General features: G+C 33.4%; 2 protein-coding genes across 3 annotated transcripts; both read left to right on the plus strand.

The window, feature by feature from the left end:
- The first annotated feature begins 7607 nt into the window (after nucleotides 1-7607).
- Nucleotides 7608-8537, plus strand: LOC142642854 (uncharacterized). Its single transcript, XM_075817285.1, has one exon. It carries the CDS (start codon nucleotides 7637-7639, stop codon nucleotides 8351-8353), a length of 717 nt encoding a protein of 238 aa, XP_075673400.1. The 5' UTR covers nucleotides 7608-7636; the 3' UTR covers nucleotides 8354-8537.
- A 2830-nt stretch (nucleotides 8538-11367) lies between these two features.
- LOC142605334 (uncharacterized) lies at nucleotides 11368-13387 on the plus strand. Of its 2 annotated transcripts, XM_075776791.1 has the most exons (3): nucleotides 11368-12192; nucleotides 12280-12401; nucleotides 13115-13387. In XM_075776791.1, the coding sequence occupies exon 1, from the start codon at nucleotides 11434-11436 to the stop codon at nucleotides 12148-12150; it is 717 nt and encodes a 238-aa protein (XP_075632906.1). In that variant the 5' UTR covers nucleotides 11368-11433; the 3' UTR covers nucleotides 12151-12192; nucleotides 12280-12401; nucleotides 13115-13387. The 2 variants fall into 2 exon arrangements, with proteins under 2 accessions (XP_075632906.1, XP_075632905.1); XM_075776790.1 differs by having other exon boundaries at nucleotides 11368-12401.
- The last annotated feature ends 1724 nt before the right edge of the window (nucleotides 13388-15111 follow it).

Below are 15111 nucleotides of genomic sequence, written 5' to 3' on the forward strand. Positions count from 1 at the left end.
GAAGAATCATACCGTCATCGTGAGAATAGAATCATCGATGATTAAGTCGGTGTGGGGAGGCGGACACCAGCGTGAGAAGGCCAGTGTGTGGAGGCCAGCGGCAAAGGTAGATTCTGCATGAGTGCGAATTTGGATATGGAGGTTGTCTGTGTTTGAGAATGAGAATGAGTAAGAGTGAAACGTGTGGGTGTGGAGTATGTAGAGTAACTGGTAGGGTTTTCTGATTAAATTAGTTGAAGTTTAGTTAGATATTTAATTAGTTTAATTTTAGTTAGTTAATCTAATGGGTTAATGCCTTAATCTTAATGGGTTTTAAATAGCAATGTTTATAAAATAAAATGAAAGGTTGGAGGCTCAAAAGCTTAAGGCCAAATGATTGCAACTTTGCAAAGCCCAACATGTGCATTATATTACATATATAATATAAAACTATAATATAAATTATATTATAATATAATTTGGTTCAGTTTTGGTCGGTTCGGTGCATATACACTTGACACCGAAATCGAAACCGAAAATTTCAATTTTAAAAAAGTGAAACCAAAACCAAACCGCACCTAAATTTTGGCAACGGTTTTGGGCGATTTTTTTTCAGTTCCTCGATTTTTTGCATACCCCTACTATCCACTTCGGTTCTATTCCATCTACTTCGATCGTATTTGGTTCTATTCAGTCTATTTTGGTCTTATTTGGTCCACTTCAATCTATTTTGGTCATATTCAATCCACTTCGGTTATATTCGGTCCACTTCGGTCCTATCCAGTCCATTTTGTCCACTTTGGTTTGATTCAGTCCAATTTGGTCAAGTTCGGTCTACATTAGTCTTATTTGGTCCATTCTGTCCACTTCGGTCAAATGTGGTCCATTCAGTCCACTTTGGTTCTATTCGGTCCACATTGGTCTTATTCAACCCATTCTGTTCACTTCTGTCATATTTAGTCCGTCCACCTTGGTTCTATTCAATCCACTTCAGTCCTATTCGGTTTTTTGCTTGATACTTAATTAGATAATAGAGCCTAGCTACAACGCTACATAGATATCAATTTCACCCTTGAAGTAAAAATTATTTAGATACAAGAAGCATGAGAAAGTCTATAGAAACCCACTTGAGATGAAACCTTCAATGAATTTGAGCATGCAATTTATACTAATTTTATACATTACTAAAAGTTGAAGCGTGGTATTTATTGCTGCTGAGTTCCTGTTGCACCACCTTATCAACATGTCATTCGCCACATAATTATTATTTATTCTTTATTCCTATTTTTTTTTTACAGAAAAATATATATAAATAGATTATTGACTTTACATATTCATCTTTGTCGGTTTTAACATCTATATATATTTCTTTTTTATTTCTATTTTTCCTATAATTTTTTTTATATTCACTTATTTTTTTAAATATTTACACTTTCTTTAACCTTTCTTCTTCCCTTACATTTTCATCTCCCCACTACCCTCTACTTTAATATTGTTATTCATCTTTCCTTTTATCTTCCTTTATTTGTCTCTTCTTATCCGTTTCCTCTTACTATAAATTTGTCACTCTTTTCCATTCTTTGCATAGTTTTCTCTCTCTCTCTCTCTCTCTCTCTCTCTCTCTCTCTCTCTGATGCGAACTTCAATCGACACGCTTTGAGATCCAACAAACAATATTGGAATATTTGCCCAAGAAAACTAAAATTCAGATTTTTGATAGAAATCCTGACCCAACGTTTATAATTGAAATGCGAACCAAAGGTATAAGTATGACACATTGACCCAATGATTATAATGAATCACGAACCGAAGGTATAAAGTTTGAACGCCACAGGAAAGAATCCCTAATAAGTTCATAATTCTTGAAGAATCAAAAGAAGAGTAAAGCCTCACATTTTCTGATTTTTATTCAATAATATATTATGAAAAACGTTTACAGACTTAAGAGTCTATTTAAGGGCCCCACAAAACTTGACAGACAAGAAAATATATTCTATAATAACTCCTAATTGATACCTTACCATATCAAGGATCAAATTTGACATAAAAAGTATTAAATGCACCTAAAAACAAGGAAAAAAGCTAAAAAAACGTTCTAAATAATAAAAGCTCTAAATTTAGGTAGATTTGGCCTGAAATAGCAGCTCCAGAATAGGAAAAAATCTCTATTAACTAATATAGAGCTAGAAAGTCAATCAGCCATTAATCCACGCCATAAATCACTCCCAATTAAACCAGATCAGCCCTCAATAGCTTGAATTAAATTTATTACGCCTTTATCTTCCTTTGGGCCAAGCTTGGAATGTCCTGCATTAGAATTAGCCCAAATCTCTTGAATCAGCCCATTAAGTGCTTCTTTGATCTTCTTGGATCTTGCTCTTGTAATAGGCCCAACTGGAACATGCAATGGATCCTTGAATGCTTGCTGATTCTCATCACTCACTCTCTCTCTCTCTCTCTCTCTCTCAATGTTTTAGTGGATTTTTATTTTTTATTGCATCTCCGCTTTAGGTTGATAAATTTTTGTGTTTTTAAGAACTCTAATTTAGGTTGATACGATTTAGTTTTGTGTTTTAAGTTATTATTGTTATTATTTTGCTCTTTGATTGTTAAATTTTATCCGATTACATTATAAAAAATTAAAGATAGTCTATAAAAATAAAATAGTATTCCATTACATAGCATAATTTGGATAATTTAGTGTTTATTGTTATATCTTTTAATTTTCTTATTTTTTTCTTCTCTCTCAATATTGAAATTCAACCACATTCTCCTTATCATTAAATTATTTATATTTTCTATCTCTTTTTGTTTATAAAAATAAAAATGTAATATTTTACTTAAATTCAAATAAAAGAAAATTGTGCTCATCAAATTGTACTCATTTTTTTTAACATTTACACTTTCTCCAACTTTTCTCATTCTCTTTACCTTTTCATTTCCCCAAACATTCTACCTTGATATTACTCTTCCTCTTTCCTTTTATCTTCCTTTATTTTGTTTCTTTTTATTATCATCCTCTTAGTATAAATTTGTCATTTACTATTCCATTCTTTACATAATTTTCTCTCACAAAAAGTGGTTATTTCCCACTCTTTCTCCCTCAATTTTTCGGTGGATTTTTATTTTTCTTGCATCTCTATTTTAGCTTGATAAAGTTTTGTATTCTTTAGAACTCTATTTTGGTTGATGGGATTTAGTTTTGTATTTTAAGTTTTTTTGTTTGTTTTTTTGTTTTTATGACTTTGATTGTTAAATATTATCATATTGCATTATAAATAATTAAAAATAGTATATAAGAATGCACTATTATTATATTACATAGAATTATTTGGATAAGTTGGTGTTTATTGTTATGTATTTTATTTTAATTTTTTTCTCATATCATTTTATTTAACATTTAAATTCAGCCACATTCCCATATATATCATCATATTATTTATATTTCCTCTCCTTTTTTATTTAAAAAAATTTAAAATATAATATTTTGCCTAAATTAAATAAATAAAAGGAAGAATGATAGGGAAACACTCATTCTCTCACACCTAATGCATCAAAGGAAGAACAAAATACAAAACAAATCAAGTTAGAAACACTAAATTAAAAAAAAAACTAAAAATGCATATTTAATGTCATAGAATCATCATCAAATTTTGGAAAACGATAGGTTGCCAATGGAGAGAGAGAGAGAGAGAGAGAGAGAGAGAGAGATGGTATAGAAAAAAACCAATACAAAGTAATAAAGAGTAGATAAAGAAAAAAAAATCAAACGTCAATTAGTAATCGTTGATTGGAAAACAAAGAGGTTGTAAGGAGAAGTAAAAAATAAAATAGAGATTATCGTGTGGAGAACATTAAAAACTTTACAGTGTAGTAACATAAATCGTTAAATTCTCTTAAAAAATTAAATCAACAATCAACAATCAACAATTAAATACAATCATAGTACTAAATTTAATTTTAAAACTAATCAAACTTTAACTATGGAAACCATATTAATCATAACTAAAAAAGAGATGTTCTTTGATAGTAGAAGAAATTACATAAGAAATAAAGTTAAAAAATTTTAAAACCAATTTTTTGACTTTTCATTTAACCCTATTTATAATATATATATATATATGTGTGTGTGTGTGTGTGTGTGTGTAAGGTCACAATTTGAGCCTCGGCCCAACAAAAAGGAGGACGTAGGCCCAAAGAACCTGATACAATGAATTTATAGAGTGTGGGCTAGAAATCTTGATTCTAATGAACTTGAACGGTAATGGCAATGGCCCAAGATCCCAAAACAATATAGATGAACAGGTTTATAAGATGAAGTTCATCCTTGGACCTAAGCCGAGAACCAAGTGTTTATATTTCTTCTTATTTTAAATATTCTTTACAAATATTCTCCTCCACCTTTTTTACAGGACCTCCCTTTCTCTTATAGTCCCTCCTCCCTTCTTTCGGATTTAGATTGCTCCCCTGGATACTTGTCCCATCTGTCTCTTTTGGAAGTCTCTAGGTAATAGCTGTAAGGCTAAAAATCACTGTTCAGGTATCACTTCCTCATAAATGCGGCCAGAGACTTAGGTACAGAGCATTCAATGCGATAGTAATAGCTTTCTCTAAGATCTTTTCTTAACCCTCCTTGCTCTCTGTGCCCTTTTTAAACATATCTTCATCCCCCAAACCTTCTAAAATATCATTCTAGTTAACATGACGTACCACCTAATCCTCGCTGCACTCAGCCGAGGAGGTAGTCTTCCTCGGATTATTTACATTCACCTTATCCGCCACATTTGCTTTCGGGGCTGTAAGTTTGATATCGTTTTTACTATTAACCCGTCCTCGGACAAGCAAACATCCTCGGCTCAAGTCTATGGCCCAATATGTATCTTGGGCCTTTTGTCCCCACAATATATATATATAAAATTTTTATACACTATTACTTTCGAAAATCTAATGAACAATGCTACCTCTCATTTATTGTCTTTGTTATGCAAATCATCAGTTAGTAAATATATGATAATAGTAAGAAGCGTTACAAATGAGATCACTAAAATATATATATATATATATATATATATATATATATATATATATATAATTAATTAGCCACTATTATTATGGAGTAGTAGTTTATAATTTTATGCATCCAAAAAAGTGGAATATATAGAATTTTCTTAAAGATATGTGTAAAGATTCACTATATGTGTGTGTGTGTGTGTAAAGGTAAAAAAAAGTATATTTAAGGTTTTTATTAACTTAAAAACTAATGAAAAACAAATGGTTAATAACTAAAATTATAGTTTTAATAAAATATTTTATGATACCATCCTAAAAAAATTATCATGTGCAATGCGCGGGTATGCAACTAGTATATATATATATATATATATATATATACACCACCATATACAATAATTATAAAACCAATTGCACTTAGTGTCGGATCTCAATTCAACTGCAGTAACACTAATTAAGAGTTTGAATGTGAATTAATATATGAGAAAAGAGAAATTGTGGGAGCTTTAAAATTTTTAATCCGTAAATGATGGAACTAGAAGGCAAAATGAGTAAGGATATAAAGCACAACTGAACTAAAAAAGAAAAAAGAACTGAGAATCACATTCATTTCCCCTTTTATTACAGTGCTTCCTAGTTTCAACAGCTGGATATGGAAAATTTAAAACTAAAAACCATTTCCCTGTTATGGAATATTCCAGAAGTTTCTTTGTACGAAAAGACAACAAAAGCCAAAAGGCAAAAGACAAAGAGGGTACTACCTTGGTATTATTGGTGACCAGAAATCCTGAATGATTTGATTAATTGATTCTTAGTACCATTGAGTTTTTTTTTACGGATGAGTACATATTCTTTGAGTGGTGTTTACTAACACACCTTATTTTACACACTCAGTTTGAGTGTGTGTGAATATATATAGCACACTCAAGGTGTTTACTTACACACCCTAATATAAACACTTGGTTTGAGAGTGTGTGGATATATATATAACACACTCGGTTTGAGTGTGTGTGAATATGAATTACAGGGTATGTGAACTAGTTTTTATTTGTGTTCTTTTACTATTTGACTTCCTCAACAAATTAAGCAGTCATTCATAAATGAAATATATTATAACTATATATATATAATTAAAAAAAATTGAACAGGGGCCGGGCCCCCACCTGGGTCCGTCCCTGGTTCTTTTACTATTTGACTTCCTCAACAAATTAAGCAGTCATTCATCACCAATGGCAATGCCACACCTCAACTTCTTCAACCAAAGATGCTCTATAGTCCATTCATGAAACTGCTTTGTTACTTTTTATTTTTTCTGTTATTAACTGCTTTGTCACTTTAGAAGGTGGAAGAAATGCTGGCTTACTCACAAACAAAGGTCTCTGTCATTTTGGGTCCTACCCAAGATAATAAAAAGAAATAGGAGAAGAAAAAAAAGTCATTATGGAATTAGTTTCAACCATTATAAAAGTAATTATAGATAATCTCTCTGTTGTATACTTGGATTAATTGATGATGGTAGATATTCTAATGAGTTTAGATGGCTTTAATCTAGAAATCATAATCCAATTTTTATAATACATCAAAATATATTAGTGGTGAATCAGTTCCCCATGCAATATGGATCATATATAGGCACCCTAGTTGAAGTCACAAACGGATAACATTGTCAACTAAGCTAAGCATTTCTATCATCAGACCATTTGGAAATAATAGTAAGACAAAGAATTTGTTCCTCTATAGAATGAGGGAGTTATTCTTCATCATCCTTAGCTTCAATGTGATGATTATAATACGAAATGTCTGGTCCAGGCATTAGTTCCTTGCTCGTTAAATCATTCCAAGCCGCAATTTTGATGATTTTGTTATTCAAATTATTTTCTCTTGGTCAACAGTCATTCAATTAAAAGTACACATCTTAAAAGTTCACTCTCATCAGCATTCAAATCCTATAAGAGTACCTAAGTAATTGTGCAAATCTCAAACCAACTTTTTAGATGCCTACATTCTCTTAAAAATAATCCTCAGATTTTCTAGTAAGTGATGATTCTCATTCTTATAGGATAATCTTCCCTAATCCCCTGACCATTTAAATAACATATATATGCCCCTCATTTCCATAGATTAATCCCCCTGCACAATTCCCCATTTTAGAAAGGTTCCCTAATCTAGTTAACTAACTAGACATCAAAGTATACACAAACTAAAATGTTCCTCTGCATGCTTTCTTCCACACCTCCAATTAAGAATATTTTTTTTTATAAACTTTAAGAGCATCGGCATGAAAAGAGAGTCTTAACCATTTGTTCTATTCATGGTGCATATATATTTTACTCGTTTAAAGTTAGTAGCTTAGGAAAGAAACCATCTAATAAAGTTGAAATTCGTATATATTCTTAAGTGGGACATGACCTAAATATTATTCTTCTTGTCCGTCCTTTCTCTTCTTGAAATGGTGATTCTCATGCACTCTACCACCATCAGCGTATAATTCCCTACAATTGCTTCAGCCTCAAGCCATTCCATAACCCTAGTTGGTCATTTAACTAAACCCCTTTTCACCATACTTGAACATAAACCACAACACATGGCCTATATAAATATGACCTCCAAGGTTCTTTAGCATAAACCAAAAAAAAAAAAAAAAGCCATGAAATATAATGAAATTTCCCACTTCAGCCACCTCCAACACACACTCAAATTTGAGTACACAGAATTTCCATTCAAGTGTGATGGTTGCAAAGAAGTAGGCATTGGCTCACGCTATAGATGTGCCACATGTGACTTTGACCTCCACATGCATTGTGCACTCCCTTCCTCTTCAATCACCCATCCTTTCTACACAAAATGTTCCTTCCAGTTCCTCTCACGCCCGCCTGGTGATATGCCGCGCTTTTGCAATGCTTGCGAAAAGGATGTCACGGGGTTCGTGTACCATTGCAAGTCATGCGGGTTTGATCTCCACCCATGTTGTGCTAAGCTCCCTATGATGCTTGATGATGGGGATGTCAAGCTGTATTTGTACAAGAAAGTGAGTGCAGCTTGCCACAAGTGTGGAAGAAAAGGAAGAAGCTGGAGTTATAGGTCTACATGCAAGAAATACAATTTGCATGTGGCTTGTGTGAGGGAGATGCTTATGGAAAGTTGGCATGATATATATGTTGGAAGAGGAAAAGGTAGGAGATTGGAAACAAGAATTCCTAGCCTTAAAAATACACTTCACACCCACCACAAAAAGAGCAAGGGTAAAGTGCAAAAGTGTTGTGAGATAGCTGGATTGGCTGTGCAATTTGTCATATCAGCTATGCTAGGAGATCCCACCACTCTGATTGCTGGAGTTATAGGGTCCTTGATGTCACGAGCTTGATGATTGATGTGTGGTTGAATCGATATATGGGATTTTGCGGTTTCAGTGATTTTCAGTGCTTGTGTTTGTAGGGGATGTTGGATGCTGATCAATCTGGGTAGTGGGTTAAGGTCCATGAGGACCATGACCATGACCATGAGTCTATAAGGTAAATAAGTGGCAATGATATCCAATGTTCTCAAAACGACTTTTTTTTTTTTTTTTTCACTTGCAATTCTCTGTTTTGACTGATGATTTTCAGACTTTAGCTTCGTAATATGTAAGTGGTCATCAAATTGGAGAAAAACCCGACTGAGAAGATCCTACTTTGTGGCACAACTATATTCTACTGGAAGAAAAATTGAGTTTCAATCTCCCCTTTCTCACTTAATATAAGGGGAAAAAAAAACAGGGCCTAATCCTAGAGTCACTTATTCATTTTTAGTCTAATAAATATCTTAATAGTTTAATTTAGATATTTAATAAGTTTAGGGACACACCTAATTTCATACCTAACTAATATGTCAAGTTGAAATTGGTGCATAATAAGATAAGTGTGAAGAGTAAATCTATGTGAAAGTGAAGTTACTCACATCAAAAGTTAACACCTTCATAGGATGCGGAATTGAGTATATTCAGAATCAATGTTAGTTATATTTGAGAATCACATAAGATTGCTTTCCCTCCTAAAATTTAAGTTTTGTCAAAGTGGAAAAGGTATTGCTTGACTCTAAAAAAGAAACAAAGCATCATATATTTTGAGTGTGTACAACAAGCCTCTTTCAGCATGTGAACCCCACATGCCAGTAAGAAATGTTGTGAGAGACTCGCCGCGTATATCCAAAACACATATGATACCGTCTTGTAAAATAAAATTACCGCTCACCATGGTTAGGTAACTGGTAGTGAAGTTTTGGAAGAGGAATAATTACACATTAGCCTATTTTCGTACTATTATAGTTTTCTTGTACTATGTCTTTTACAAAGTAAAATTCCCATTATAAGGGCTTTACAGAGGGAGTGTGCGTAATGCAAAAGATTATCAATTTTGATGTGAGAATATTGTTTTCCTTCATTACAACCTCTTCCAACATTTAATTGATTGAGATGGAAACATAAAGTGATTTGTTCTAAACAAGAGGCTGGCTTTAAAAGAGTAAGACATACAATTTTTTTTTTCTTTTGCGTAGGACCAAAAAATTTGGAACAAGCTAGCGTATACTCAACGAAGAAATAATTCTGGGGTATGCAATTGGCAACCTTAATTTTCAATGGGATACGTAATTTTCAATTTTCAGATAGAATTAGATGCTGAAGTAGTGGTCGTTCATGTTTAGCAATCAACACTTGGTTAATAATATTGTTAAGAAGGAAGAAGAAAGGCCTGTACAGACGGCACCATGTTACTTTAAAGACCTCACGCCATCCTCAAGTGCTGCTTATTCCAGTTTGTTAATAACATGGTTATTAAATCCACCCAAAACAATCAAGCTCTAGCTTAATCATGGTACAAGCCCATCTCGCTTCATGGGGATAATATGGAATTTGTGTTTTGAAAACCCATTAAGGAGTTTAAGGAAGTGCCATACCAATAGGGTGAGCTTGACGTATTTTATTTTGAAAAACTATTAGGTAGTCTCAAAATATAACAACGTGGTAGTCATTATTGGTTCGTGATTTAGAAGGCAGGATTGTGGTTTGTGATTTAGAAGGCAAAATTGTGGTTTAGACACTCATCTCACATAAATGGTGGATTTTCATGTGAATTTAATGAATGAAACTATGTCAGAGGAATTGATATCCATGTGAATTTAATTAATGAAACTATGTGAGAGGAATTGATAACCATGCAATGTTTGGGTTAAATTGAAGGCTAAATTTTGGACATGTTTTTATAATTTTTCTTAGACAAAATTACATTTATTATATAAAGTTGAAAATTTCTAACTGTGTATCAAATTTTTTTTTCTTTCTCTAACTTTGAACCTTACAAATCTTGGGCTTGTTTATTAAAATGAACTTCATGAGACCATGTGCACATAAAAATAACATAAAAATAGATTGGGCCAAATGGATTGTTATTTTAGAATGGCAAATGATGTAGCTCATATTTTGGCCAAATGGTCTTTAAAGAATAATGTATACGACTCTCTTGATTTGGCATGTGGCCCTCACCAAGAAATGTTCCTCACATGATTTGGAATAGGTGATAATTGTAGAAAATATATGTGAAATAGATTAGATCAAGTTCAAGTCTACACTAGGTCCACTTTCTTAAGATATTAATATTATTGTAGGTGGAGAATGACTTGTAGATGCATGAAGAGCTCTCTCCTAAACAATGTGGGACACAAAGTAAAAGATAAAGTGTTTGGAACATATACCTACATCCATAGTATTAAAAATTGAACCGAATTGAGAATTAGACACCAATCTAGTCCAGCAAAAACCCTAGCCAAAATTGGGAGGAGCAAAAACGGTTCTTTGACTGTATCGGTTTTTAAAAACCATGCCCACACTAAGACGACAATAATTTAAAAGCTTTCTTCTTCTTGTTTTTCTTTGTTGTTGTTGTTTGATTAACAACGTCAAAGCTTTATTAGAATTTGGGCTTTCTACCATTTTAGAGAGGAGAAGGTGCGAATCATGTTAAGGTCCAGCTATTGTCATGATAGAAAATATCTAAAGCATCTAAATGTTTGTCTTCTTTTTTATGCAAGATATATATACAAATTCTCAAAATTCTTTCTGTTCGCTTTTGGATCACGGTAGCACTTTGCAGCTAAACTAGAATTAGATGCTAAACTAGTGGTCGTGCATGCTTATTTAGCAATCAAAACCTGGTTAGTAATGCATGACAAGGCAAAGTGGTAAACGATTCGTTTCTCCACAGTTCTCTCAACAGAACAGACCAAACTTTGACGTTTCTATATTAGCTCAGCAAGTGAGACCACACTGGTACTGTTTGTGTCCAAGCACAACATGGCACACCCTGTGGCTATAAAAGCCCAACACCCGTAAATTGTTCATTCTGTATTGCAATACAATAATTCTCTCCCATATTTTCTCTCTGTTTTCTTCAAATAAAGACCACAAAAATCATGGAATACAACGAAATTGCCCACTTCAGCCATCCACAACACACACTCAAATTTGAGCACACAGAATTTCCATTCAAGTGTGATGGGTGCAAGGAGATAGGCATAGGCTCACGCTACAGATGTGCCATATGTGACTTCGACATCCACACACACTGTGCACTCCCTTCCCCTGCTATCTCTCATCCTTTCTACACAAAATGTTCCTTCCAGTTCCTTCCACGCCCGCCCGGCAACACTCCACGCCTTTGCAACGCGTGCGAAAAGGATGTCACGGGGTTCGTGTACCATTGCAACTCGTGCGGGTTTGATCTCCATCCATGTTGTGCTAAGCTCCCTATGATGATTAATGACAGGGAAGTCAAGCTCTATTTGTATAGGAAAGTGGATGCACCTTGTCACAAGTGTGGAAGAAAAGGAAGAAGCTGGAGTTATAGGTCTACATGCAAGAAATACAATTTGCATGTGGCATGTGTGAGAGAGATGGTCATGGAAAGTTGGCATGATATATATGTTGGAAGAGGAAAAGGTAGGAGATTGGAAACAAGAATTCCTAGCCTTAAAAATACACTTCAAACCCACCACCATAAGAGGAAGGGTAAGGTGGAAAAGTGTTGTGAGATAGCTGGATTGGTTGTGCAATTTGTTATATCAGCGGTGCTCGGAGATCCAACTCCTTTGATTGCTGGAGTTATAGGGTCTTTGATGTCACGAGCATGATGATTGATTAGTGGCATGTGGATGTTTCATGTACGTACAGAGGTAAATAAGCTGCAATATATATAATGAATTGATATTCAATGTTCTCAAAACACCATTTTTTTTTTTCACTTGTAATTCTCTGTTTAGATTGGTGATTTTCAGGCTTAAGCTGTGTAATATGGAAAGTGGTCATCAAATTAGAGCAAAATCCAACTGAGAAGAACCACAGACTTTGTGGCACAACCCAATTCTATCTGAAGAAAAATTAGGTTTCAATCTCCTCTTTCTCACCCTTTTTTTTTTATTTTTTTTTTATAAAATTTATTTTACTTTATTTTTATTTAGTTTAGAAATCCTAAAAAACCTAAACCTCAACCCAAACCCAATCCTGGGACTCGAACAAACAAACACGGGTCCATAGATTCCCCCAAGCTCTCATGGCAAAAGATTGTCAATTTTGATGCGAGTCAGAATGTTATTTTCCTTCATTAAAACATTTTTTTCACATTTAATATTGATTATAATGAAAACATAAAGTAAATTTCCTTGAAGGAGAGGTTGGCTTTAAGGGTAAGAAATTCCATTCCAACTTACACTTTGGCTCAATAATCGTACGAATATTTCTTTTTCTTTTTATTAGGACAAATAAAAATAGAACAAGGCGTAAACAACATGGGTTGGCACTTGGCAGAATTTAATTCTGTGCGTAGGTGTGCAAATTTGCAATGAAATTCTGATCTTGTTGAAGTTCAAGCAACGCTAACTGTCAATTGGCAATTTGGCATACGTAAATTGCAATTTGTAGGTAGAATTAGATGCTAAAGTAGTGGTCGTGCATGTTTAGGAATCAACACTTTGTTAATAATTTTTTATCTCTATCATTGTTGTCTTGCTGATGATTTCGATATATACCTCATGACGCAGCTATATATATATATGCCATTGTGGGCCAACTCATTATTTCTATGATGATGCAAATAAGGTGGCTGGTAATCTTGCAAGTATTTGGAAGACAACATGAACTGGAGTTCGTAATTCATGAAAACCTCCCAGTTGCTACTTTAGTTTCCAATTTTAGAGCTGGATTACATGGGCAAGCATGAACCTCTTTTAATTGAAAAATGAAAAATGTTATAACTACGAACTATTTTACAAATGGTAGATATGATAAGTAATTATTTGTAAATGAAAAAGTAATGTTAGTTATAAACTGTAAATCAGTAATAATTTTTTTTGATACAAGATAGAATTCTACTCTAGCCTAATCTAAATGTATATGTGTGTGAAGCTTCCTCTTAGAGACTTGAATCCTGATCTTTGCCCTCCACACCCCACAAACATTTATACTTGTAGAGTGACTATTGCACTAAGGGTATGCAGTGGTACAAATCAGTAATAATTGACCACAATAGTAATTTATAAAAACATTATAAAATATTTTGTAATGGTAGCATTACTTATTTAATTTCTTTGGCTTTGGTCATCAAAATTTTTTTTTTTTTGGCAACGTGGCGATTTCCTAAGCTCCAACAACTCTCTTAGAGTATGACTAAGAAGGGTGGGCAGAAAACCTAAAGGAAAACAAAGGCCCAAATACCCATAAAGAAGAAGAAAAGAGGATAAAATGAGAACTAAGCCCAATCACAAAAGGGGCTCATGCCCACTTATTTCTCCTCTTATTTTAGTGGGCTTAAAGCCCAATAAATAATCAATAGCCCAATTCAGGATAAATGACCTACAGATCTAAGTAGGCTAAATGACCGACAAACAACCCAAAGTTCATGACCCACAACCTGCCATTAGGTCGGGTTAAATCACTCGCAAATTTAATATATTGGGGTAAAAAATTCACAATTATGTCGGACTTTATGATATGCAATCCATATCTAAGATGGGCTAAAGGACCTGAATATTTAATTATTTGGGTTAAGAGATCTATTATTTACTTGGGCTAAATGATCCATACCTTTTCCTTCAAAAAAAAAAAAAAAAAAAAAAAAAAAAAAAAAAAAAAATATCCATACCTTTTTAGTTAGAATATCCATATTTTATTTACGTCCCTGAAAGTCATGGGCCTTTTTTGAGGTCATGGGCCTTATTTACAAAAAATGAGCTACCATAAGAAAAATTAAAGCCCACGATAAATTTAATAAATAAAAAATCCAAATAAACTGGCTAAGCCTAAAGTTGCATCTTTTGGAAATCCATATGAGCCACGCAAAAACCTCAAATTTCCTTAACCGTGTGCTTAGGGTGGCCATTTGTGTTCGCGGGTCGGGTTTGTGTTGTGTCGAGTCATGTATATTCAGCAATATAGGTTGACCCGAACCCAATCTATTTATTAAACGTGTCAGGAATCCTCAATCTGAACACGACCTGTTTATTAAACAGGACAACCCGACCCGACCCGACACGTTTAACTTGTTTAATTAACAAGTTATGTAAAAGTTAATACAAATGACCCGTTTTGTAATCTATTCAATTAATAGGTCATACTTAACCAATATAATCTTTATCAATTCCCATGTATACAAAATTAAAATACAATTACAACTATAAATATAGTAATAATCATATAAAAACAACCATAAATTAAGTAATAATATCAAAATAACTAATAATTTTATAAGCTAAACGGGTCAAACGGGTCAGATAGGTTCGCATGCTAAACACGAACCTCAACCCGTTTATTTAACGGGTTAGTCGTGTAAACCCAAATATGACCCGAATCCATTTAACCTCAACCCATGACCTGTTTATAAACGGGTTAGTCGTGTCGAGTTCACATGTCGTGTCTAATTTTGCCACCCCTACGCATGCTATTTACATAAAACCTGTAAATCCCAATATTATAAATTTCATTAGTTGGATAAAATGATGGTATTGTAAAGACACATTTGTATTAAAAAAATGTCATATAAATAGATATTTTTTTGCATATTACATTTTTTTGACGAAATGAATAGATGAAGGCCTTAT

The sequence above is a fragment of the Castanea sativa genome, chromosome 7 (assembly GCF_040712315.1).
Source record: "Castanea sativa cultivar Marrone di Chiusa Pesio chromosome 7, ASM4071231v1".
NCBI classification, from domain to species: domain Eukaryota; kingdom Viridiplantae; phylum Streptophyta; class Magnoliopsida; order Fagales; family Fagaceae; genus Castanea; species Castanea sativa.